At 40.3% G+C, this 27,346-nt stretch overlaps 1 protein-coding gene across 6 annotated transcripts in view; it reads left to right on the top strand.

The window, feature by feature from the left end:
- Positions 1-27,346, top strand: part of DYM (dymeclin) — a 210,659-nt gene that overhangs the window by 147,537 nt on the left and 35,776 nt on the right. For 3 of the 6 annotated variants that reach the window (XM_079330337.1, XM_079330336.1, XM_079330340.1), the window contains 2 exons: positions 6,692-6,745; positions 19,577-19,759. In XM_079330337.1, coding sequence (XP_079186463.1) covers positions 6,692-6,745; positions 19,577-19,759 — 237 coding nt within the window. The remainder of the gene's footprint in view (positions 1-6,691; positions 6,746-19,576; positions 19,760-27,346) is intronic. The other 3 variants (XM_079330339.1, XM_079330338.1, XM_079330341.1) reach the window with 1 other exon arrangement.

Here is a 27,346-nt window from a genome sequence, read left to right as displayed (position 1 = left end):
CATGCTGACTAGTTTGCTTATTGTTCCATGAGCCATAATAATATTAATTGTTTTTGTAACAGCATTGACCTGTTTTGAAATACTACATTTCAATCCAATTGGAAATGGGGAGAATCCACTTAGGTTTATCTTTCTTGCTTTCTTGCATTCAATGAAAGCATATTTTCCAATGTTTTTAGCAAACAAGAAAACTGGTGATAAAATAATTGAGAATTTTGCTTCTTTCAGTTCAAATCAAGACATATTACTTAAGTAAACGTATCAATGAGTTTCATGGTAATTTGATTTCAGCCTAATGTAATTTATCAAATCAGAATTGCTTAACAGCCTAAGTAGAGACATGCTAACTTCTCTTGGGAAGTAGCATGTCAGATGTGTTGTTGGAGCTGCCATCTACCCCAAAAACTTATTTTTAAGAATTTTACTGTATTCTTTATGATTTTTGAGCACTTCCTTCTTGCTAAACTACACTTGATAATGAGAGATTCTCCTTAAATCTTCCTAGGGAAAGAGTGGATGGAGAAGAAGAGAGTAAATTTTGATTTTTGGCAACTTCATGTCATTTTCTTGTGATGTAGGAAAAAAAACCCCAGCTTCCTTAATGCAAAAATTGAGGAAATTAAAAATCAAATGTAGATATAGTATTAGATTTAAGTAGTTCAGGAGACATCATCACTTGAGTCTTACCTTCTAAATTTTGCATAAAAAATAAAATGTTCTAGCAAGACGAAGCTTGAATGTATAAGTAAAAATTCTAAAAAAAAAAAAAAAATCCCATTTAGTAGCAATACATTCAATTAATTAATACATAGCATTCCTCTAAAGAGCACTTCAGTGGTGGGTGAAATTTGGGATAGAAACCTTATAATGTAATACTGAACTTTTCATATTAGTAGATACATTGATCAATATATGGAGAGCCATCCTTTAGTCCTCTGTCCAAAATTTGTAGGGTTTTTGGTTATTTAGTGTAAAAATACAAGCACATTGTCAATTAAAAGAGAAAAATTTAAAAAATACATGTGTGCATGTATATGTATAAAAATATATGTTTTAGTATATAGTTGTGTGTGTAAAGTTTGCAGTAGCAAAGCCTGGTAGTACTGGGAGAGTTCCCAATCAGAGCTGGCTTTTCCTGACTCATTCCCAATCCAGTAAATTTGCCCACTGTGCAAAGCTGGCTTTCATGGAGGGCTGGAATTCTGCAAATGTTGATGAGTTTTTCTCTCGTCTTGATAACCAGAATTAAACTTTGCATCTGGATGATGAGATTTCTGTATTATTTTCTTTTCTCCCTCAGTTTGTGCTCCATAATGGTCTAAATGAATTCCAATATTTAGATTCTTCTTTGATTTTTCTCTGATTTATATGGTAAATAGAAAGCAGCTGTCTTTTTAACCATCTAACTCTTGAAACTCCTAGGCCCCTCGAGCGTCATCTGGAAGTAATGTAGCTTGTAAAACAAAGCTAAGAAGAAAAAGCAATGTTTGTTTTATGTGGGATGAATGACATCAGTTGGGGTCCCTCTAATTCGGCCATTGTGGGGGTTATTAAAAAGCAGTATTACAAAAGTGGTTTCAACAAAAAAGAAATTTGGGGGGATGGGAGCTTATATCTTGTTATTACATTTGATTATATTCAAAGTTCCAAGTACTTCATAAATAGTCCTTCATTTGAGTTTCCCCAAGAGAGAACCAGCCCACTCTCCCCCCCTGTACATCAATAGATATAAAAAGGTTCCCCTGCATCATTACTTCCTAAGAAGAAATTGTCTGTTATAATTAAGAGCCCTGTATTTATCTCAGAAACTTGAAATTGCTGAAGGGTAGGTAAGATCAGGTCTGTGGACTGCAGTGTTTGCTGTCTTTTAATCATAATGGAACAGATCTAAAATGTATAATGTTCTAGATTCAGTTACTGGCAGAGAAGTTAATTTTTAATCCAATGTGTAGCAAAAATGTATTTCATTCACTGTTGTTGTGAATAATTTGACCTTTAAATAAATACTGTGATGTTTTCGGGGTTAGAAGGAGACAATCTGCAAGTTTAAATCATTCTAGGATTATATGATTCTGTGAATCATAGACCTGTTAGGAGTGGAAAAGACCTCTAGGTTCATCAGGTCCTGTGATATGCTTTGTGCTTGCATATCTAATACTATGTTAGGTATCCTCTATCTGATTTTTTTAATTATCTGAAGAACAATTTAATGCAGAGCTCTGCCATCACATAGAAGTGTTCTCCTATAAATGTGTGTTATCACAAAGAAATGGGAAATCTTCTCCACAATCATCTGATGACTCCAGTAATGATGCAGAAATGAAATTAGACCTGCTTCCAAATGAACTGGTTGGCCATAATAGAGTTAGTGTGATGAAATTAGCATTGTTCAGTTGGCTGTCTGTGAAGTGCTGCTCAGTGCTAACTGCTAAGAGCACACAAAATGTGTAAACTGGATACACCATTGGCAGAATGGGAAGCTTTTGCCAAATTAAATCAAGACTCCTGACTGAGATATGTCTAAGATGTGTCAAATACTGGGGTGAGGAAAAAAGCCAAGGTAGTTTTATTGAGGGGTTTTTTGTCATAATCTTTCTTTAAAATTCAGAAACCACCTACTTACCACCAAAACCACTGCGTAGGTCTCTTTTTGTCTATTTTCTTCCATTTCAAAATGTCATCAAGAAACCCAGTAAGACTTTTTTTTTAATGCCTTAGCCATGCATCATTAGTGTTCTAAAAAGCTTCATTTTTGTGTGTGAACTTTTAGTTTCTCATGTTGTCTAGAGGAGTAAACTTAAAATGTGATTATACAAGAAAATTTTTATTAGGGCGTTGTTTACTGGAAGCATATGGTAAAGCAATATAGTACTAGAGGGATTTTATAGTATGTGGATTCTAGCTGCTTAAGTTGCACTTAATAGGAGAATCACCTTGTTTTGCACTATAATACCTTCTTTTTGATTACTCTGACTTGGTGGCTGATGAAGTAACATTTTCAATATCAGGTTATTCTTGGGTTTGCCTGTCTCCAGTATTGAGCAGAGGGCCTATAAATACTTTTTCTAAATATTAGTCATACCCTCCTCCAGATGAATTATATTTTATAGAATATTACTCCTACCTAATCCCCCTATTTTTATATCACCAAAAAAATAGCTATTTCAGAATAGACTGAAATAACCAACCGAACCCAAATCTAAAGCAAGCTTTTCTATGGAGTAATAGCTGAATTCTGCACTTCTGTCTGAATTCTTAATCAGTTCTTTCCTTTAAATGAATTGAAACTTTCATGAGAAAATGCTGCATAAATTATCCTTAAGCAGAAGAACTATCCTAAAATCCAGTGAAAAAGATGTTGGTGAAGTTCAGCCTGTTTAAACTTCTGTATCACTATGAAGTACTAATATTTATTAGCTGCTGGTTTTTGCATTATTGTGTCTTTACAAATATATTGCTTGTGGTGGAAAGATTTGTAAACAAGCACATTGAAGAAGATCAAAATAATGTTCTTCAAAAAGCTGATGGTCTTTCATCCCCCAGGACTTAGACAAAAGTGTCATTGGTGTCTGGTATTTGTGTTACATAGATGGTGTTAAGCCTTATTTCACTAAGAAATTTTCATCATTTTGGAAATTAAGGATGAAAAACTGTTTGTTTTGAAAGAGTATCTACTGTAGCAGTAGCATCTTACGATCATCTGATTGAAAATCTTTCATTCTTCAGGTTTATGAGGCAGAACAAATAAGTAAAAGAACTTTTGACATTAGCACTGCAAACACCTGCTAAAGTAATTTCAAATCCCCTTGTTTTGCTTGTTCAGAAACATGTGACATAAACCAAACATCATAATTTTTTACTTATTCTTCTTTAATAGTTCTGAGCTTTAGGACATTGTCATTGTTTTGCACTAAATGGTGCAAATTATGGTATGTGTTCAAATTCTGTACTCAAAACCCATGTTTTTTGAGAAGACTGCTTAAATAAGTGTCCTTAAAAGATAAGATGATTAAACTGAAGAAGCTGTAAGATTTGTGTTACAAATGGATGAAATTTTGGGGTTTCTTTGCATCTCCATAAGATGAAAAGGAGAATTTTGTTTTCTCCTGCACAGCTAATTGGGTTGCATTTGAGAGAACTGGAAACCTGGGAATGCTGAGGTATTAGAATGGTCTTAGGTATTAGAATGGTCTTAGATGTAGCTGTAGATAGAAAATGTGATCCATTATTAAGATAAAGCCCTCACAAGCCCCTCTATAAAACTGTTTATTTCTGCCATGTAAACCAACATTTGTTTTATTCACACTAATGGCAAGTATTGAAGTGTTTGGATGAAAAAGGAACAGCACTGATCCCCAAAGCACCCTTCTTTGTTGGTTTGGTCATTAGAGGCTTTTCCTGTTGTCTCTTTCACATGAATGAGTTGTTCAGGGTTTCTCAGAAACCAATTATTCACCTGGACAGTTCATCTTGATCAGACATACAGAGACAAACAGAACAACCTAATGCAGTAGCTCTTCAAAGAGTAGGATTTATTTTTATAACAGCAATCTATTTCAACAATGCATTAAAACAATTTTCTGGTGTTCCTAACGCAAGGTTTTGATTGAAAAATGTAGTGCTTAAAAACCATAAGTATGTGACCATATGTTATAAACATCCCAGTAATTGTTTTTTTAAACATGCAGCCATATAAATTAGAGGAAATGGGTGAGGAAGAAAGTATGCACCAAACCTTTTAGGCTGTTTGGTACTAAATATCTAATTGGAATTGGAATTTCTGTGTGCTGCTTTTTCTCTTTGAGATATTGGCGGAACATGTTGTACCTTCAATTTCCAATTTCTCTCCTCTTTGTATTTTACAGGGACATTTACAGACTAACCAGTGAGGTTTTTGTACATTTTTAGTTGTTTAAAAAAACAGCCATCCATTTCTATCAAAGGGTTCTAAGAAGTTATTAAAAAAGTAAATGAACAAAGATTTAGATTCCTTCATTGCAGATATCTGTGATTTGGCATTGGAAAGACAAAGAAAATAAGAGAAATTAGGCTAAACCAAGACCCAGTGATATTGAGAAACATGCTATAGGAGTAAGATGGTGTGCTTCACATTGGATAAAATAATGAAAGTAGTTATTCACCTGTGGAGAGGCTGCTGACATCTCTCTGAAGTGAAACATCCACACCTCAGATGCTGTGTCAGCTCTGGGCCACTCAGAGTGACAAGGACCCCGAGGGGCTGGAGGTGTCCAGGGCAGGAATGGAGCTGGGGAAGGGGCTGGAGCCCCAGGAGAGGCTGAGGGAGCTGGGAAGGGGCTCAGCCTGGAGAAAAGGAGGATCAGGGGGGACCTTGTGGCTCTGCACAGCTCCTGACAGGAGGGGACAGCCGGGGGGATTTGGGATCTTATTCCAGGGAACAGGGACAGGAGGAGAGGGAATGGGCTCAGGCTGGACCAGGGGAGGGTCAGGGTGGACAGTAGGGAAAATTTATTTCCTAAAAGGACTGTCCAGCCCTGGCACAGCTGCCCAGGGCAGTGCTGAGTCCCCATCCCTGGAGGGATTTAAAAGCCCTGTGCATGTGGCACCTGGGGTCATGGCTCAGTGGTGGCCTGGGTCATGCTGGGGGAAGGATTGGACTCAATCTTGAAGGGCTTTTCCAACCTAAATAATTCTGTAATTCTATAAAATGTTGGAATGGGACCAGTTACAGAGGCACATTTATTCCGAGTTGTGTCCATGTTACTGAAGAAAGTTACTCTCATCAGTTTCCAGTTTATCTTCTTGGAGAGGTTTTGTCCCCCTGAGCAGCATTTCACTGAGGGCAATTCTCCCACTGATGGCTCTTGTTAATATTACCTGTAATGTTACACAACTGCTGCTGATTGGCAGTGTGGGTGGCCAGGAAACAGAATGATGGGATGAAGGGAAGGAGAGTATTTTAAAGGGAATGACTCAACCATATTAAAAGACAGTCTTGGTCTGAAGTGAATAGGAAAAAGATTTGGAGAAGAAAAATTACTAATATAGACAGAAACTCCAAACCAAAAGTGGATTTTGAAGAAGGGTTGTCTCCTCTTTGCTGCTCATATAAAGTATCACATAGAGCAAAGCAAGCCACTTACTGAAAACTGATTTCCTCTTCACCTGGCCTGAAAACAGCATTAAAAAAATATAGAGGGAAGAATTTACATTTTGTTTATCCTCATTGACAGGAGTGGATTCTTGTTCTCTGTGAAATATATTTCTGAAAAACCTCTCAGAAAATGCAGAGAATGTATTTAGTAGAAACAGAAATTTTTAAGAGTCTGTTACTCATTTTTATTGAATTGTGTAGACACCCTAGTGTTTTTCACAGGTGTAATTGAAAAGATAAACTTTTAATTCCCTTTCATGTAATCAGCTATTTCTCCTAATTTTCTAATTTCTTTGTTGATTAGGAAGTAAGTGAATTAGTGGAATACATTGCATATTTCTTATGCTAAATCAGCTTTTATAAATAGGAATTCTTCCACAGAATTAGTTAATTACAGAAACAATAACCCAGAGTTTGGGCAAAAAGTAGTAATTCTTAAGAATCTCTGAGTTAGAGGCAGAGAACTAGGGGTGTTCAGCCTGGGGAAGAGAAGGCTCTGGGGAGACAAGCCTCTAATACATTGCCATTGTTTAATCCTCCTGTATTTGTTATCCCCAGCACTTTTGGGAGATGTCTGATTGCCTTCACTTCTCTGAAACAAAGTTGGGACAAGTAAGATACCTTTTTTATTTTTTAATTGCCCTTCAGATATGTTGCTGGAATGTGGTGGAGCTCTTCCAGAGCTGCTCTTGTTCATATTCAGGCTGGATGAGCTGTGGCCCACCACTGAATAACAGATTCTCAAAGACACTGTGATCCAATGCATTTTTTTGTTGCTATCAAGCTGGTACGGTGTGTACAGAGCCTGTTCCACTCCAGCATTTGTGTGTGTTAACCCAAACCCTTGACCTCAAAGGTAACGTTGGCTAATAACAAAAAACAACCACCCTGTTCTGGAGAAAATAAGATGTATTGTAACATTGCAGGTTCAATTTGCTTTATTCACAGCAACAGGACTCATTATCTGAAGTATATCTGTTCTCCCCAGATAAACGGAGGAGAAAATGGATGTTGTAGTTCCCAAAGGCAGGTCTTTCATCTGCTCACCAGCAGATAATTTGTGGCACTCACAGAGAAATCAGATGCTTACTCAATGCAGCCAAAAAAAAATTATCTGAACAAATAATGACAAATTTTCCCATTCCAAGACTAATCTCGTAGATTTTGATAAATTGAGGCAATGGGAAGAGTCATGTTACATTCCCATGGGAAAAAGCTTTGTGGAATTTTTATGATACATAAAATTATTTTTCTGCAATAAATTAGCCATCTTAGCATGTAGAGCTTAAATAGAGTCTGTTAGAAAACTTAGTGTAAATTATAAGTAACTAGTTACAATCACAAATGGGATTTTGGTGAGGGAGAGTTGAGGGACTCTGGGGTGGATGTACAACATACCCAGGTGCTTTGCTGTCTTTCAGCAGTAATCTCTCATCTTGTCCCTGTCTGTCACTGCTGTGCTTTATGAACCAGGCTACACAAAATTAACTTTGGTCCCAAAATAGACAAGACTTCATAAATATTCCAGGAAAATTTATTTAGTTGGATAATGCTGTTTTTACATATTTCTATCAGGAGCATTTTGCTTCAGCATTTGAGAAAATACCATCTGTTGCTCATAGTTCATTTTGGAACAAGTGCCTGTGTACATAGACTTCTATAATTATTTTCTGTAAGTTTTGGGTATTCCACATCTCAATTAAAGGTTTGCTTTTTGGCATTCAGGCTGCAGCTGCTCTGTGCTTCCAGAACATTCAGCAGAGCAGTGGTCAGCAACTTCTGTGTTCATCAGAACTGATGCAATGTCTTAGTGTCCAAAAGTCTTTAAAAAATAAGATGGAATGTATGAAAAAGAGATTTAATCTTAAAGTTACCCCATTTATTTGGTTTGTTTGCTGTCAGCTCTCAGAAGGCTGTTTCTCATCTCCTTACAATTTCCATTTTATTTAGCTCTAGAGAGCAGTTCTTGAAATTTGTTCATGGAGGTTTTTTGGGCCATGGTTAATACAACAAATTATACTTTACTGGTAGTGACTAGTTTTGGAGAATTGGTAAGGTAAGAGGGAAATAAAACCACTTTCATGTATTTTCTAATCTTTTAGAAGAACTTATCTCCTTTATACTGAAAACCACTTCAAAGGTCAATAATAAGATTTTTCTGATAGGCTTCATACACATTTGTTAAGCTATTCCCTTTAATTTTTTTAATATTTAACACAATTGAAGGAATGAATATAGTATGTGTGCTAAGTGGTGTCATAAAGGATTATTTCTTTAATCATGTTGCAGTCTTTAAATGTATCATAAGAAATAAAAGCATTTTCCATTCTTTATCTTCAGCTCTGGTATATGATGGTAGCTGTAAAGCAGCTTATTCCTGCTTGCTGCAGTTTGGGAATTTCGTGCCATAATCCCTTGTCAACTGTCTGCTATCTGGGACCTGACATCTTTTACTGGCTGCTCTTTAATTCTGAACCATCATAAAAGCTTTCCTTTGTGCCCTCTGTCACCTTCTGTATAAGCAGCAACAGGTTCAATCAACCTTTTTTGTCATTGCTGTTTTTAAACATGCCTAATATTGTCGTGAGGCAGTTAAGAGGGTTTTTTTTGTGTGTTTTGTGGTGCTTTTCTATTGTTGTGTTACCCTTCTCAGTTTCCCTTTTCACTGATTTTTGGTGTTGGAGCAGAGCAGGCATCTTGCTCTGTGGAAGAGGCAGTAACACCATTCCCTTGCCTCCTTGGTATTCCTGGAATTGTAATGATGGATACGTTGGCTCTGCGAACCCCTTCTGACTTTCTTATGCCTCCCACAGAAATTTCAATAGGAATTTTCACCCCAAGGGCAGGAATACAGAATCTTTTGGCTGCTGGGCAGAGAGAAGCACTGACTTTTCCCACTGACATCCTGTGCGTCATCAGGACCGGAAAATCTTCTTCTTGGATAGTATGGAAATTATGGAAACTCCATTCAGTCTTTGTTTGTATTGAGGACTTGGATTACAAAGTCTTGTATGTGAAGTTTTTTTCTCTTAGAAAGGGTCAGAATTATTCAGATTGGTATTTTCAGTGGGAGAGAACAGTTCCAAGGCATTGATGGGTTTAATGTGTCACTGCAGAGATGCTGAACCACAGGATCTGATTGGTGAGGAATCAGAAGAGAATTGAATTCAGCTTCTGTTAAGTTGACAGTTTTAGTTAGGGATCTGTATATATTCAGTTTGTTTTGATATCTTCTTAATTAAAATTGCTTGTACACTGAAGGTGGGTCTGCAAAACCACAGAATTGTGGGATCATTAGCTTTGGAAAAGTCATTGAGTCCAACCATTCCCCCAGCCTGCCAAGGCTGCCACTAACTCATGCCCCCAAGGGCCACATCCACAGGGCTTTTATATCCCTCCAGAGATGGAGACTCCACTCTGGGCAGCCTGTGCCAGGGCTGGACAGTCCTTTTAGGAAATAAATTTTCCCTAATATTTATTCAACCTGACCCTCCCCTGGCCCTGAGGCCGTTCCCTCTCCCCTGTCCCTGTTCCCTGGGATAAGATCCCAAATCCCCCTGGCTGTCCCCTCCTGTCAGGAGCTGTGCAGAGCCACAAGGTCCCCCCTGAGCCTCCTTTTCTCCAGGCTGAGCCCCTTCCCAGCTCCCTCAGCCTCTCCTGGGGCTCCAGCCCCTTCCCCAGCTCCGTTCCTGCCCTGGACACGCTCCAGCCCCTCGGGGTCTCTCTTGTCCTGAGGGTCCCAGAGCTGACTCCAGGATTGGTGTAATCTCTAATTCCTGAGTGATTTTCTTGACTGACAGTATGTGGTTCACACAAAACATGCTAAAAGTTGTAGATCCGCTTTGCCAGAGTGTCACAGTTGTTACTGTTAAGCATAATATCAAGGATGAATAAACTATTTGATAATATAGTCAGAGATGATGCTGGGATGATAGGGCACTGGTTGCATTCCTGCAACTGTAATGTATTGTATGTAGTAAAAAATAAGGAAAAGCATGAAGAAAACTGTGGTTTAAATTGCTAATTGGTGGGTTTTTTTCTGGCCATTTGCAAGATGTAATGTTTTGCCATCTTCATGATAAAAATATGGGTTTCTGTATTTTGTTAACATCTCATAGGATAAAACAAATAATGCTCATTTCAAAGAAGCATTAAAATATGGTAAGGGTGCTCAAATCTAGAGTTGATTATGAGCAGAAACACAAAAATGAATGCGTATGTAGCAACTGTATCTTCCCACAACGTTGTTAAAGTTGTTTCTTTATGGAGAACCACTTACTTGCTTCAAAGAAGGTCATCAGAAATCATCTCAAAGATACACTTCAAGGTCTACAGATTTCATTGAGCACTATTTACCCCTCTATTAATGCTACTGTTAGGTATAATGCATAGATTAGAAACTTTGTCTTATGTAAGACCTGCATGGGAGCCTACAAGGAAGTGGAAAGGGAGTTTTTACAAGAGAATGGAGTGACAGGACAAGGGGATTGTATTTCCAGTGCCAGGGTGCTGGGGTAGGTGGGATATTGGGGAGGAATTGCTGGCTGGGAGGGTGGGCAGGGCTGGCACAGGGTGCCCAGAGCAGCTGTGGCTGCCCCTGCATCCCTGGCAGTGCCCCAGGCCAGGCTGCATGGGAATTGGAGCAATTTGGGACAGTGGAAGGTGTCTCTGCCCATGGCAGGGGGAGCTGGAACAAGGTGATCTCTAAGGTCCCTTCCACCCCAGACCATCCTGTGATGGTCATCATTCCATGATTATTATCAAGGTTTCAGTTCTTGCAGCACTTACTGCTGTCTAACTTCACCAAACAATTTTGCTGGTGGCGTTTTGCAGCTGAGCTGAATGTGTAGGGCTGCAATCAGAAACTTTTTTCACTTGAAGAATGCATTTAAAGTCCTTGAACTCTCCTCGAGGTGGATCAGTTCTGTTAATTAAAGCCTGTATTATGATGATCTGTTTACCTTTGTATGGTGGAGTTGGGGTTGTGTATGGGACTTGTTCTTTCTTGTTCTACCAGTCAAACTAAACAAAATCTTCTCATACCTCCAGGGAGTACTGCTTAGTTTCATGGGGAAACAGAGAAATCTTCATTTCCTTTCAACAGCAAGAAAACCTCATTAGTGTTTCAAGCACAGTATGACTAAATACAAACACACAGTTTTAATTTTCTTAGTAAGAACTTTGTCATCTTCTAGTAGCAGTTGCTTCCCAGGTTTTATGGGATTTTAGACAATGATTGGGTTCTGTTTTACTAAATACAGTTTGCATTCTGTTGTTATTGTTGCATGTGGTTTGGAAAAACTGTCTTGGGAGAGTTTGAGTTCCTGGCTTGTGGCTGTCAGGTATTTTGGGTATTGTCATGGATCCCCTTGTGCTGGAGCTTCTTGGTGGGTTTAGACCCTGAGTAGGTATCTTCCAGAGTAATTTACTTTTTCTAAGCTAATTGTGGTGAAAATCAGTTTCTTTGATTTGATTCGTGGGCAGGCTTGGACCAACTTGGTCTAGAGGAAGGTTTCCCTTCCAATAAAGCTTCCAAACCAAACTATTTTGGGACTTCTGTGATTCTGGGAATTGCAAAATCTTCAGTAAACAGGGCTATGACAGTGAAGCATCACCCAGAATCAGTAAAGCACTGAGGGAATCTGGGCAATTTTATAGTAATTTTTGATTTATTCTTGAGCCTGATTTTGAAAGAAGTGGAGGATAAGTTAAAATATTTTGAAATGAAGTGATTTAGGATTGGAATTTCAAAGATAGGAAGGGCATGGATGGAAGAAGAGATGAAGGGAGGCGTGACCAGGACCAGGAGATGAGCTGTGGATTGGCTCTAGGTCAGCTGGATACTAAACAAGGTATGGTGAAGTCATGTAAGAAGTACCAATGAAGCATCCTCACCTTCCCTGGGTTATATTCCTGTCCTCAGAAATGGAAATTATTTCCTGAGCCAGTGCAAGTTGGGACAGCAGGGTTTTGGAGCATGAAAGCAGTTGAGCTTGCTGCCTTGGCAGGTGTCCTGTGGTGTGTTCTCCCATGGAGCAGGCTGCTCCTGGGAATGGACATACACTATGGCATTTCCTCCAGAGTAACCTTGTCCTGGGCTGAGGTGGGTGTTGGGATAGGGCTGGAAATGCCACATTCCTCATGGGAAGTGTGCTCCTGCATGGGCTGGCTGAGCGTGGCTGGAAACCTGTGCTCTCAGCTTGGGAGGGCAGAGGAGGAGGGTCAGGATGGACAGTTGATTTGGGCAAGTGTCTGGCAACAAACTTCACTCTGGTGTGACAGCTCTGCTTTCATTCTAAGCAGTGCTTAGAAATCTAAGAGATGCCAGGGTTAATTCTTGGGGTTATAATCACTATGGACCCTGCATTTTTTCATGTAATACCTACTTTGCCAAAAGTTGTCTGAGCTTGACACAGAGCAGCCAAAGAGTATTGCCAGTAAAAGAGATAAAGATAAGATTCTGGTCACCAAAGGCTTGGCTTTGAAGTTACTTTGCTCACTGAGGGTAAGAGCAGTTTTCTTGTGAGCTTCTTTCATTCCTCTCCTTCTTCTACTCCTTTGGCAGAGTGAGTTTATTTTGTTGAAGGTTTTATTTTCTGCTGAAAGTGCAGGAAATTCAGACAGCTCTCTTGGAATCTCCCCAAAGCTAATACAAACAAGATACATATGCTTCTCTTAAACTAAGTAAAAATAAAGTAAATTATTTGAAAAATATTTAACTATAGATATTCCTCTATAAAGACAAAAGGGAAATTTAATTTACATCATTACAGTTGCGAATGCTGATAAATTATGTAATCAAGGTGAAATTCTCTAGAGTGTCTGTTGTCTGTTCCTCAAAAAAGATTGAAGAGTATCACCCTGAAATCTGGAATACCTGTGATACAGACAGAAGTAATAACTACTGAATGTTCAAAAGCAAAATTCATTGAAGTATTCTTTAGCATGTACAAAGCCAGATTTAAAAAAATAAGGTGACGTGTAATGAATTGAAACTGTCTGTTCAGCTATACTTTGTGTGGCTGCAGCTTATGGATCTGAAACAGTTTACCAAATTTTTCCTGCCAGTTTAACCCTGGTTTAAAAAAAAAAAAAAATCACAGAACTTGTTTGTTTGAGGTTAATTTAGCATTCTTAGTCCTTTTGATATCTGCTAATTGTGCAGGGTATGTATGCTTTTTTTTTTTCCATTGCTGACAAAATTGCCTTTATAGTCATGTCTGCGTCATGAAGGAAGTAGTTGTTTATTACTATAATTTTTTGTAATTTATGTTCGCAAATTGTTGAATCTCACTGAAAATATTGCAAATGAAGAGCTGTAGTGAGTCATCATGGACAGGGGCTCAGAATGGAGAACAGCCATAATTACAGTTGCCTGTGCAACCTCCACCCTCACCTTTTCTCTATTCCTACATCTACATGAGGCCTTCAGCCTCAGCTGTGAAGATGATGGGTGGTCCCACAGTCTGGATGCAGCAACACAAACTCACAAAAACGTTCCATGGCCTGAAGGGGCTCCAGGAGAGCTGCACAGGGACTGGGGACAAGGCAGGGACAGGACACAGGCAATGGCTCCCAGTGCCAGAGGGCAGGGCTGGCTGGGATATTGGGGAGGAATTGCTGGCTGGGAGGGTGGGCAGGGCTGGCACAGGGTGCCCAGAGCAGCTGTGGCTGCCCCTGCATCCCTGGCAGTGCCCAGGGCCAGGCTGGATGGGAATTGGAGCAATTTAGGACAGTGGAAGGTGTCCCTGCACATGGCAGGGGTGGAAGTGGATGGGCTTTAAGGTCCTTTCCCACCCAAACTATCCTGGGATTTTCTGAGTTGCAAAGAGAGGCAAAGGGAGCAGATATCCTTAAGGGGTCACTCAGAACTAGCAGGGGGAGTGGTGAGTCTGAGATGGTTTTCCTTCTGTGAATTGTGGAGTTCCTGGGAAGGAAACTATTACATCATGTCCAGCTGTTCTAAGTAGCTGCTTCACAGCTTTTGCACACTGTGTGCACTCCTGGCTCTGCTGGAGAGGGACCAGCAGTGTTGGTCAGAATGAGCTAAAGCCACCAAGCTTTGACACAAAGCAACTTGCACCTTTGAAAATTCAAATGTGGAAGCATTTTACTACTTTATTACAGCAAGTTCCCACTCAGTAAAAGCCATTCATTGTCATAAGCAGTTAAGATCAAAATTGTGTTTGGACATCACTTTTTTGTCAGCTTGCATTTCCATCAAGTATTTCTTTTGCAATTATATGTGACATTTCCACTCTATTTTGTCAGGTTTCTTTGAATTAAGACTTCAGCACAGTGTGGTGTCCTGTTGTTTTCTTCTACCCTATTTACATTATGCAGTTGTAGTACACTCCCTTACCAATCCCTGCTCAGGTTCGCTTTTTTTTGGCAGATAAGCTCCTGCCTGCTTAATGTCCTAGCTACATAATTAGCAGTTATTTAGCTGAAAGTATAATTTGGCTGGAAAATTGCTATGATGTGAATGCACAGTGAGAAATGTGGCTTTTTTTAGTGCCCACAAGTGACCTGGGTGTCTGTACCCATTGTCATATGGTGCATAACATCATTCCTATTAATCTTGCCACAAAGGAAAAGCTGCTCTGTTAGATCTCCTATTTTGTAAAAAGTTAGGCTTACAATTATTCATTACTTTGGACTGGGGTTTACTGTACATGCAGATAAAAGGAAGGAAAACCAAATAATTGCGTTTAACTGAATTTCAGCTTGCAATAAATAAATAAATAAATATATCTGTAATATTAGTCTGAAGCATGTAATTGTCATGTGGACATGATACGAGGCTTAAATTTGTTCAGTGGTGCTTCTTAGAGTCATGGAATAGAATCCCTGAATGGGTTGGGTTGGAAGGAACCTTAGAGCTGATCTTGTTCCATGGGCAGGAGCACCTTCCACTATCCCAGGGTCCCTGTCCAGCCTGGCCTTGGGCATTTCCATGGATGAACCTTCTATGGGAAACCTGTTCCAGCTGTGGCTGAGTGTGCAGCACATCTTCCTGCGTGAATGATCAAAAATACAAAATGTCATTAAGAAATCTGTCACCATATGTGCTCTGTAATACCCTGGGTGCCACTCTGAAGAAGGGCAATGCTTGACTTCCATCCTGGACCCAGGACTGAAGGTCAAAAAATGGGCTAATCAAGGAGCTAATTTCATCATGAAAGAGAAACTTATGTCCACCTTTGCTTATTGATGCCATTTCATAGCATCACAATTCACCAAAATTCTGATTTTTCAACAAGCCATTCTTTTCCGTATAAACTAACTTTGGAGGAAAAAAACCAGAAAACTGAATAATTTTGTCTCTGTTTATATTCATACAAGCCACAAGGAATGGTTATGCAACATTAAGCTGAATTACACAAGTCATGCCTCCCTTTATCTCTTCAGAACTGGTAACATTTAGAGGGTGGAGATTTGTATTCATTCATGAGAGAACTTTTAAAATTGGCTTTAAATCGTCACAACAATTAAAATAAATTCAATGTCAAATTGAATTAAAAGAATGAACACTCAGAATGTTCTATTGTGGGAATCAGGAGATGTGGCACCATAAGTTAAACAGGTTTTTGGTGACACTGAGTTTTTGCATCCTCTGCTGACAGTGATTTGTTTTTTGATGGGTAAACACGTCTGTAAGGAGCTGAACTGTGAGCAAATGCCTGGGGTTTTGTGGTTAGGCTGCTTAATTTCTCTTGATATTTAAAAGCCATATACTTTTCAAGTGGTTCTACACATCAGGATGTGAGTATTGAGTTCTGTGGAAGTGTTTGCCCAGGAGGATACCGTGCTAATTATTAATTGTACTGCAGTAAAGAAAGCAACAATATTCCAGGATGGTCAGATCCAGGAACATCCAGCTCTGCCCATCGTTTGCCTTGGCTTTAAACTTTTGTGTGTTCCTTGATAGTGTTTATCAAACTCAAATTGTTTTTCCCAGATAATGTTCTCATTCATCATGTTTTCCCCTGAATCCTCTCAGCTTATTTCCATTCTCTTTTCTCTGGCATGATTACTTGTTTTTTTCCTTTTAACAAAAGACTACTGAGATGTGTACCTGGCTGTCTTTTAGGTGTCACTGCCTGATTTATCCCTTGTGCATCTAGAACATGACCAAACATCTGTCTTTTTGCCTTAAAAGGTAGAATCTTTGCAAAAAAGTCCCACATTTAATTTCTCTCCTGAGAAGGAGCAAGAGGTGACTACCTAGAATTATCCACAGTTATTTGGGGGCTGTGCCTGCATTCCTGTCCCCTTTGCAGGCATGATTTTAACTCTTAATTGTACTGTTCAATTGATTGAAGCATGTCTACCATTCACAAATCAATATTTGACTTCTGTTTTCATATGACAGCTAATCCAGTAAAAAAAGTGGTCTTAAAAAGCTGCTGAGGATGATGTGTTAGTCCTTGCCTTGGCCACAGGCATTCAGTATTTCAGCTGTGTTCAGCTCCTCTGAAAGTAATACACAGGGTGATAAACTGCAACAACAAAATGTTAATGTAGCTTTAGTTATATCTGAATTGATACCATGTCTGGTTGTGGTGGAGGTGTAGCTTGATACTGATGATTCCGAGGACAAAACCACATGGCTTTTTATCAGCATTTCTCCACTGTCTCATCCAAATGCTGTCCTTGGATTTATGCTTGTTTTTTCCCTTGTTTTGAAAACTTTTAAACCCTTAGGAATGATTCAATCTCATTAATTATAGGAGCAAACAGTTCTGATAATGCATGTGCAATAAAGGGATTCTGTGATACTTCTCTGTCTTTTATGGAGATAGTTCTTCTTATAAATTCTTTCTTGTGTAGTTAATTGTGAGTAAAAATCTTTATTATATGTTGTATTTTTCTTCGTATGGGTCCCATATTCTGCACCTGCAATGGGGTTGCTGAAATACAGATGGTTGATTCTGTCCATCAGCTCTTAAAAATGTTGAATTTAATTACTGTACAGGAACCTCTGAACATTTTTATTGTTTGAAGCTGATCACTAGTAGAATATCCAGCCTATTGGAAGGTGGTTAGCAATGCTTTCTGTTTCAATTAATATTATGCCTGGGGTTTAAACTGAACACCTTTCATTAAAAAACAGTTAGTTTTTGAAAAGTAGTTGTGTGGATTGTTACCTTTATGGTAACTGGATAGATCTCCCTTAATTTTGAATCATATTATTTCTGTGACAGTCATGTAGTCTGTATTTTAGGATAGTGTTTTGGTCACTATGTCACCCTGCTGCACTGAGAGCAGAAGTGTGACAGTGCTCAGAGCTTTTGAAAATGCACCATAATAGAGCATATTCTGCAGTAAATCTGAGTTGATAGGCAAACACCATTTCCCATGTGAGTTTGGTCTGGATTTTTCTTGAGATCCCAGCTGAAGCAGTTATTTCTATTTTTGTCTAATATTTTTCATTGCATACCCTTCACAGCACTAGGTAACCACAGGCAGAGGAACTACCTGTGCTTTGAAAGTAAAGATCATTTCTATCATAGAAGAGTGTGATCCCATTGACAGCAATCAGCTTTGTAAGGGTTTCTGCCATCATTGTTAGCTACACTATAGTGCTAATTTAGTTGGCAAAGTCATAAAAAAAAAGGAGATACTTACATTCAGAAAAAAAATCCGTAACCTTCACTGTCAGGCTTCATTGCTAAAGAAGGAATTTTACTGGAATGCATGCACGAAATATTCCTCTTTAGACAAGAGCTCCAAAAAGCTTCCACTTAAATCTCCCTTGTACATGTAGAAGACAAGTTTTGGGGATGAGCAGACTCAAGTGTGGGAATAATGATGGGATCTCATTTCTCCATGGTCCTCAGTGTCACAAAAGAAATGGAGGAGCAGGTTAGGGGAGGGGTGCTGCCTTCTGCAGGGCCACATGGAAGAGAGTGATTTGTGACAAGGTGGAATGCCTTCCCACTGCCTGAGTATAGATGGGATACTGGGGAGGAATTGCTGGCTGGGAGGGTGGGCAGGGCTGGCACAGGGTGCCCAGAGCAGCTGTGGCTGCCCCTGCATCCCTGGCAGTGCCCAAGGCCAGGCTGGATGGAATTGGAGCAGCCTGGGACAGTGGGAAGTGTCCCTGCCATGGCAGGAGTGGAACTGGCTGAACTTTAAAGTTCCTTCCAACCCAAACCATTCTGGGATTCTTTGAGCTACACTTCCGGGAAGAGATGCACCTTGCTTTGCATTGAAAGCAGCTGGAGCAAAATGGTAGCAAAGAATTTTGCTCTTTACAACTCTAACCAGGATAGTGAAAATATCTGTGTTCTCTTCTGCCATGGTGAGAGCATACATCTGCCACATGACAATTCCTGCAATGCTACTTAATAGTAGAAAATAACTATGTGCAGATTGAATGACAGCCCAACAAAATGCTGTGGTAAGGACTGCCTGCCTTTTTATAAAGAATTTAAGTGCCTTGTGATAACTCAGAAAATGAACTTTGTGGGCAGTTGGCAGAATTAAATGTCAGTGGTTTCTTTGTTCATACCCAGCAGAAAAACTCAAGCTGGTGTAGCATGGTTCACAGTCTTGCCAGACCTGTAAAGTCACACAGTCCAGTGTTTGATGTGATGAAGACAACTTAAATGATTGGTAGAAATGCCCTTTTTTTACCCAATTCCAAGGTAGGACAGAATGGTCTGCAGTCAGAATAACCGTATTGGAGATATCCTGATGTGGATCTCAGTGAGGGAAATCCAGGCAGCTGGCAGGAGTTCACATGCCAGCTTGTTCAGCTTAGGAAGTGTGAGTTGTCAAATACACTGACAAAATGAAAAGCTCTACAAACTTATCTTACTGTGAAGGCTTAGTGCACTACAAAAGAAGATCCCTTTTTTCATTTATTACAAGTGTTCTTCAATGCCAAGAAAATAATTTTAATAAATAGTCAAAGGGGAAAAGTCTGGTAACAATGACAGATGTTCAAGGTGCAGTGATGTTCGATCCAGTCGTTTTTCCTTCTCCTGCCTTTGCTTTTCTTTTTCACCCACTGTTTTTTATTTCTCTGTTATTTTTTCTCTCTTTTCCCTATCTCCCCACCTGCTCAGGGGCTCAACAGAAAATGCAATAAATTAATGATATGCTGAAGTGCTTTTGCTTAGAATACTAAAGTTTGAAAAAACTATGTTCACTTAACCCTTAAGAATTCAGCTGATTACAGTATAGTAATTCTTTATGTCATGGCTGCTGTTGGGAGAACCAAGCTATGAGGCTGAGTACTAGTATGATGTATTTCAATTAAAATTTTGGTGATTACTGGAGAAAACAGATTCCTTTCCAGACACATGGATGCCAGATTTGCTCACCATAGAGACATCACCAGCTTTGTTAGTAATGATTACCTGTGCGCTGCCTTTATCACTCAATATTTTACACTGGAAGAGGGCACTCTGACCTTTTCCTCCTTTCTTAAAGGCACAAGACCTGAATGTGATCGAGGAGGTGATCCGAATGATGCTGGAGATCATCAACTCCTGCCTGACCAACTCTCTCCATCACAACCCCAACCTGGTGTATGCCCTGCTCTACAAGCGGGATCTGTTCGAGCAGTTTCGGACTCACCCCTCCTTCCAGGACATCATGCAAAATATAGACCTGGTGAGTGATATGTGATTTCAAAGATGGTTACACTGGGTTGTGTAATCTCCTTTTACTCTTGAGAGGTGGGAAATATGTAGCACCTCTTACTGGTTTGTTTTAAAATGCTGAATTTTTCTTGCCTGTTTTTTTGGGCCTGCACCGTGATGACTTCTGAGCAGCATAGAAATAGAGAGTGGTTTGGGTTGGAAGCAACCTTAAATCCAGTCATCTAAATTCTTGAACAACTCTTTCCCACATCTTTAACATGGGAGAATCAAAGTGATTTTGAGATGCCTCTGGTAAGGAATTCTCAAGCTGTGACACATCTTTCACCCCCCAAAAGGGTGTCAGGTTCTCTTGACTGCCCCTTGTTAGAAACCTGCCTGTCGGGGGAACAAGTGCTAGTTTTCATCATCTAACAATCCTTTTCCTTTTCTCTTATTCCTATCACCAGCCTATTAGTGATTATAGGGAATTATTTTTAAATAACTAAAGAGCAGACATTCAGCTGTCTTATACTGTCTGTGTCTGAATGTATGTTGTTTTCACCTGCCAAGTGTTTTCTTCACAACAACCTTCCCCTTGTGTAAGGAAACATTTTAGGAGAAAACAGAAGAAAATTGCTGTGGGTGAGAAGCTGTTACCAGTGTGGCTCTCTGTGTGGAGTATGACTTTGGGAAACAGTTGTTAGTTATTTCTGCATCTGATAGTAGTTTTAATGTTCTAGGGAGAGCCTGAGCTTCTGGTAGAAAAATCTGAAGCATTACACGTGTTTCACTGTCTTCTAGTGAATATTTGCAGAGCTGAGCAGTGTTTGAAGGCATACTATGCTCACAGGGTGCAAAATAATGGAAGGGAGAGCTGAGCAGAGTTCTAAGTCTCTGGATGCACTGAATGACATATTATTGTGTCTTATAATCTGCAATGTTGCTGGCTGATTTGCTTTTAATTACTGGAGATTGACAGTTATCTGACTGCCCATAGAGGAAAGTAGCTTTGAATGTTGAACTGAAGTCCTGCTCTGTACCTATTCCTTCCTCTTGTGTTCTCTCTTCACATTTTCTGGTCATGCAAGAGTTTGGGGAGTGGAGGACTTGAAGCTCAAAACTCTCCAAACTTTCAGCAGCTGCAGACTACAGGCAGCATGATACTGTCTGCATGATTAGAACAAGATGTCTTCAAGTTATGTAAAGAGGATATGGTGCACTGAAGATAACAGTTGTCTACATTCCTGACTGAGATAGGGACCTTCTCTGGTTACTTGCCCACATCCAGGATAACTGGTGGTGGCCAGATCCTTCTGCTTGCAGCCCTGTGCCTCCCACAGACAGCAGCACGTCCTTTCCTTTGTAACAGTTAAATGTAGGTTTTCCTCAACAATTTAAACAATTCCTCCCCAAAACTATTTAATATTGGGTTACAGCATAATGCCAGTTACATTCAGAAACTATTTAAAGCTTTCCAAGGGAGCATGTTGAATTTTTAAATAGCTCCTTTGTTAGAGAAGCAAGGACGTCAAAAAAGAATTTTTAATTTTTTTTTTTAAATGTACCTGTCACCATCTGGCAAGTGGTAAGAGCTGTCAGGCTTGTAGATCTGAATAAAAGATGAGATTCATCTGACTCCTCATCTACCACTTCATACACAGTATTGGCAGCACCACACAGAACCAGTCTTTGTCTTGTGTGCTGCAGCCAGAATGTTCTAGCTGGTCTTGCTGTCCCTTGAAACAGTGGCAAATCTTGTTAGTTTTACTGTACACATTGCAGGGAGCTTGTCTGGCATCTGAGAAGAGCCAAAATGAGTTTCAGTCTCCAAGAACTTGCCAGACTTTTCTCTGCAGTGGTGTAGGTGGGAGCTCCATCCTTGCAGCTGCATGGGACACTGTGGATGTCTGAAATGTAGCTGTGCTCTAAAAGGAGCCAGAAAAACAAATCTTAAAATATTTGGCTCGATAAATTTCTAAACTGTATGTTGCTGAAAGCTGGGAGGATATACACTCATGAAGAGGATTTTCCTATTCTTCACCTGCTCTTATATTCTTATTTCAGCATCCATCCCAGCCTGCTTTTAGATAGAACAGTGAGCTGGCCAGGCTTTTCATATGACCAAGGCTGGTTATTCAGAAGAGGATGGATCCTCCAACTTCCTGTGTACTGGGGAGCTGTGTTGGCTTTCAGGCTGTTGTGATCAGTGAAATCTTGTGGCCCAAATTCTGTAAATTGTAAATGGAAATGGTAAATGTTGTTACTTTTGGAAATGCAAGAGTGGTCAAGAAAAATCACCTTTCTGAAGCTCACCAAGTGTGTCTGCAGGGACTCTGCTCCATCCCAAGCTCCCTCTCTTGGTATTTTCTCTGGTAATAAGCAGCAAAATGTGTTTAGATTATCTGCACTCATCCTGCAGTAGAACCAGGAGTGTAATTTTTAACAATGGCTCCCAGTGCCAGAGGGCAGGGCTGGCTGGGATATTGGGGAGGAATTGCTGGCTGGGAGGGTGGGCAGGGCTGGCACAGGGTGCCCAGAGCAGCTGTGGCTGCCCCTGCATCCCTGGCAGTGCCCAAGGCCAGGCTGGATGGAATTGGAGCAGCCTGGGATGGTGGAAGGTGCATTGGGATTGGACTAGATGGCATTTGAAGGTCCCTTCTAGCCCAAACCATTCCAGAATTCTGATTCCAGTCATCAGATAACTCTAGAGATTCACATGAGCAGTAGGTGCCTGTTGTGCACTGTGTCACTCTGGCATCCCTCTCCTCCAGCAAATTCTGCCCACCAGTTGATGGAAGATTCTCTGGCTGTAAACTATACTCCAGATTTGTATTTCATAGAGAAATACTAACAGACAGAGTGATAATGTTTAATGGTGCAGAAATCAGACCAAAATACAGAGCATGTAAAGCCTTTAATTAGTTTTGGACACCATAACAGTTGCCAGTTTGCCTTGTCAAGAATGTATGAAATAGATATGGCATGTAAAGACTTAAATGCTTATTATTTTTACTGTGTTTGACATAATGTACTCATCAACCAAAAGGAAGCATGGAAGAGGTGAAAAGGCTAAAAGTTTGATGAAGAATTAATTGGACAATGTAGTGGGGATGTAATAATGAATAGTTTATGTTGCAAATAGAGAAGGCATCTGCTGCAATTCTGTGTGTGTATACAAGAAAAGAATAACCCAGAGGTGTCCCCTCAGCCTAATCACAGTGGTGACATCTCAGCTGGATTACTTTGGTTTTAGAATCTCAGAATCATCTAGATTGAAAAAAGACTTTCAATGCCATTGAGCCCAACCATTTCTCAGCACTGCCCAGGCCACCACTGACCCATGTCCCCAAGTGCCACATCCACAAGGATTTTAAACCCTTCCATGAGCTGGGGACTCCACCACTGGAGCTGTGCCAGGGCTGGACAGCCCTTTCCCTGAAGGAATTTTCCTCAATATCCAACCTGACCTTCCCCTGGCCCTGAGGCCGTTCCCTCTCCCCTGTCCCTGTTCCCTGGGATAAGATCCCAAATCCCCCTGGCTGTCCCCTCCTGTCAGGAGCTGTGCAGAGCCACAAGGTCCCCCCTGAGCCTCCTTTTCTCCAGGCTGAGCCCCTTCCCAGCTCCCTCAGCCTCTCCTGGGGCTCCAGCCCCTTCCCCAGCTCCGTTCCTGCCCTGGACACGCTCCAGCCCCTCGGGGTCTCTCTTGTCCTGAGGGTTCCACAGTGTCCCCAGCACTGGAGTGTCCCAGCAGGGCCAGCACAGGGGACTGGCCCCACCTGGGCATCCCTGGGCTCATGATCAGCTGGCATTAAAGAAACTGCAGGTAGAAACAGGAGCTGTAGAAAGCAGAACCTCTATAGGTGCTGATTTGTCACAGGAAGGGTAAAGTGATGTGGTTTTTTTCAAATAAAATGCTGCTGTGAAGTGAAATGGAATAATCTCTTTCACATACTTGTGGGTTCACAGTTCATAAGCAAAGACTTTTCCTAGGTTAGGAATAATGAAGCACTGTGGTAGGTTTTCAGGGACCTCTGGATAGCAGGGGTTTGTCAGCATGGCACTGGGCCAGAGGACAAATCAGCATAGGGCTGCAGGCACAGGTAGGTGTGGGGATGGCTCTGCAGCCCCACCAGAGCTCAGAGCAGAGCAGGAATTGCTCAGGTAACCTTCAGTACAGACCTGGCCACAGTAACTCTGGGCTCCTCTCAGGATTTGGACCATTCAGTTTACTCTGGAGATACACATAATCTGTGTGTGATTCTTCATTGAGGCAAAAATAGGTGAACATATAAGGGTCATTAGTATATTGACCACTTTTTATTGACTACTTATTTGCCTTTGTGTTTTTATAAATTTAAAAAATCACCATTACCAGCTGATGGGAAACATATGGGAACCATTAGTACTGTACAGAAGAAACTGAAATCAAAATACCTTCTGTTTCCTATTACTTTACTTTTCATTTTAGAAAGCCATTTTAGTAGGAGATAGTGCATCTTGTTTAGCTAAAATGGGATATTCTTCTTCTGAGTGGTGAACAAAGCAGAATGCTATGGTTCCTCTTCTGGCCTTGTGCAGAAATATTTCAGCTGGGAGCTGTCTATGTGCCTCCTCTTCAGAGGTGGTCTGTAATTTGGTCAGCCACTTCAGATATGTCAGGAATTTGGTGGAGACTCTTCGCTTATCATTCCTAAAGATGTGTTTGGTTCATGGCCATGGTGAGAACTCCTTGGCTTTCACTGCTCTCATATTTCCTACAAGCGAGCAACTGATACCAGGTGGTGGAACAGGCCTAACTAGGAGCTGCTAGAATTTTGTTTGCAAAATAGTCTGATAGACATCAGGAGGTTGGGAGCAATGGTTTAGTGATGCAAAGGATTCAATTGATGCAATTTCCTGCAAGGAATTTAATTCTTCAAAGACATTTCCCTGCTAGATTTTAAAATCAATCAAGTTGGCTTCACTCTGGCATAGCAACCCCTGCTATAAGACCTGCAGGGCTTAAGAACTAAGATTTTATGGCTTTCCTTAAAATGTCCTTTGAAAAACCTTGATCCTGATGATTACCAGAGCCTGGCTAAATACTCTAAGGATCTGGGATTTTGGTGGGTTTGGGTTGGAGGTTTTTTTGTTGTTTGCTGTGTTGGGGGGGGGATCTTTTTGCCTGTTGTTTTTCTCCTCACTCTTATACCCTAGGAGTGAGGGTGGGTACCTGGAATACCTCATGTGTCCCTGAACATGCTCCTCATTTCAAGGTGATTCTGAAAAATACAGTACTTCAAGTTTGCTGATTAACCTCTTGTGTTTCTCCTGCTATTGAATCACCTGAAATTGTTTCACCCCTTCTTAAATCAGTGAGGTTTGGCATTGCCTCCCATTTGCTCCAGGTATGACTACAGGATACCAAATGTAGCTGTGACTTGTGTTTCCCTACAGAAGCTACTTAGTTGAAGTGCTAATCCTGTGATACTTTACATCAAGAGGTTTGTTTTTTTCTTTTCTTCTCCATTCAGTGTACCATCAATACACCATATTACTCTCCCAGTGGTGAACGTGGCTGGAAATAAAATACTCACAAAGGGAAGCAAAATTGACAAAAACAGGTTCAAAACTTACTCATTTTGTGCCAAGAGGTTTTTTTCTTGTATCTTGCAGAACTGACCTTTGCAGTTGCAGGCAGAGGAGGCAACACTGTGTTGTACTGTTATTTTTAGCTGGAGGAGAAGGAGAGGAGCTGTCATGTTCATTAAGCAGTGGCACTGCCTGGGCTGCCACAGGCCTCACAGCACTTCAGCATCTGCTGACAGAATCCAAGTGGAGAAAACATCTTGCCCTTGATAGCTCTGCTGTTGGCATGCTGTAAAGGGAAATATTTTGTTAATTCAGCCTTGCATCCTGATAGTTGGGAGAAATAGCAGATGCTGTAGTTGTTCCCTCACAATCTCAAAAATTATCTCTGAAACCTAAAATACTGCCTTTAAATGAAAAATGTTTCTAAAGCATTCTAATCCTGTTGTATTTTTAATAATCTCTGGCAATACCTTGTAAGTTTACTGTTTAGAAAACAAAAGTAGAAAGTATGAGTTTCTCATGGAAAATTGTTCTCTCGGAAGAAATTCTCACTGTGTGGGTGGTGAGGTCCAGCACAGGGTGCCCAGAGCAGCTGTGGCTGCCCCTGCATCCCTGGCAGTGTCCAGGGCCAGGCTGGATGGGAATTGGATCAGCCTGGGATAGTGGAAGGTGTCCCTGCCCATGGCAGGGGGTGACACTGGATGATCTTCAAAGTACCTTCCCAACCAAACCATTCTGTCAGTCTGTGATTAAAACCAGTTTTGGAAAACACTGTAGAAAGCAGTTTTTGTATAGAATATTAATGGTATTTTAATGCAAACCCTGGAAGGGCTGAGCTGGAGGTGGCCAAGCCAGGTCCCTGTGCCCATCGTGTCACAGGTCTGGGTACCTTGCACAGCCAGGATTAGACTCTGCACTGGGCAAACCTCTCCATACACCCCTGTTTTATCTGGACAGGGGTCAGATATTCCTGATGAGGGGCTGTCAAATCCTGGATTAGATGTGCCTTTTAATCTCTGTTAATATGGAAGCCAGACTGGGGAGAGAGCTCTTAGGATAGGTTATATTCCTTCATTGAACATATTCATGTTCCTTATTTATGTTCATGGAAGGAACATAACCTTTCAGTACTCAGCATGACTAGGAAAAGAGTAATATACAGCAACTTGTGGAGTTTCTTCTTGCTCTTCTTTAAGCAATCTTTGCAGTTGTTTTCTTAGACCAGTTGCCCAAATAATTAAGGAGAAAATTTTCAGAATATCAGGAAGACACCATCTCTCAATCTTGTTTATTTCCCCTAAGATCTGGGGGTTTTCTATTCATACAGTTATATGCTTGGTTTTAAAACAAGTATTAAAATCTGAAACTCATTTAATACCATTCACCAAGTGGTTTTTTTCTGGTTTATTTTACTTTCAATGGGACAAGGAGTGGAAATCTGTTAATTTTCATTTTTATTTTAAACTCACCTCTGTTACTTAGGTGTAGAAGATATTTAAAGCTCTTTCAAAGGAAAAGGCTACTCTTCCTTCAACATCTTTTGATGTTGATTTTATATTTTTATATCTGATTAGATTAGTAGGAAAAGTGTTAGACCCTCTGCTAAAGATGTTGGAGCTTGGGCATGAGGGATGTAATACTGGATGCTTTTTGGTTTTATTCCTGATCTGGAGCTATTAAGAAAATGCCTTCTTTAGGATCTCCTCTGTATAATTAATCTACTTTTACTTTTTCTTTTTCCTTTTCTGTTTTCTTACTTCATTGGGATACTTGTGGGTCCCTCACTGTTTCACTGGGGTATTGTGCTCTCAGGGTCTGAACAAGAGGTACTTAATTTCTATATTGTTTGAAGTAGTAAGGCAAATAACTCTTAGAGATAAGTACCATTATTAAAGTAGATATTTTTAATTTTAGTCATCAACTACACATCAAAAATAGGCATTCTTAGCTCTCTGAAATGCTGACATAGCCTTAAAATACTGGAAGCCTGTCTTGCTTTTGTTCTTTTGAAATATAACCCAAAGAAGATTAGTACTTTTACCACAAA

Source organism: Erithacus rubecula (assembly GCF_903797595.1).
Source record: "Erithacus rubecula genome assembly, chromosome: Z".
In the NCBI taxonomy this organism is placed as follows: Eukaryota; Metazoa; Chordata; class Aves; order Passeriformes; family Muscicapidae; genus Erithacus; species Erithacus rubecula.
This window is presented reverse-complemented; position numbering and strand designations above follow the sequence as displayed.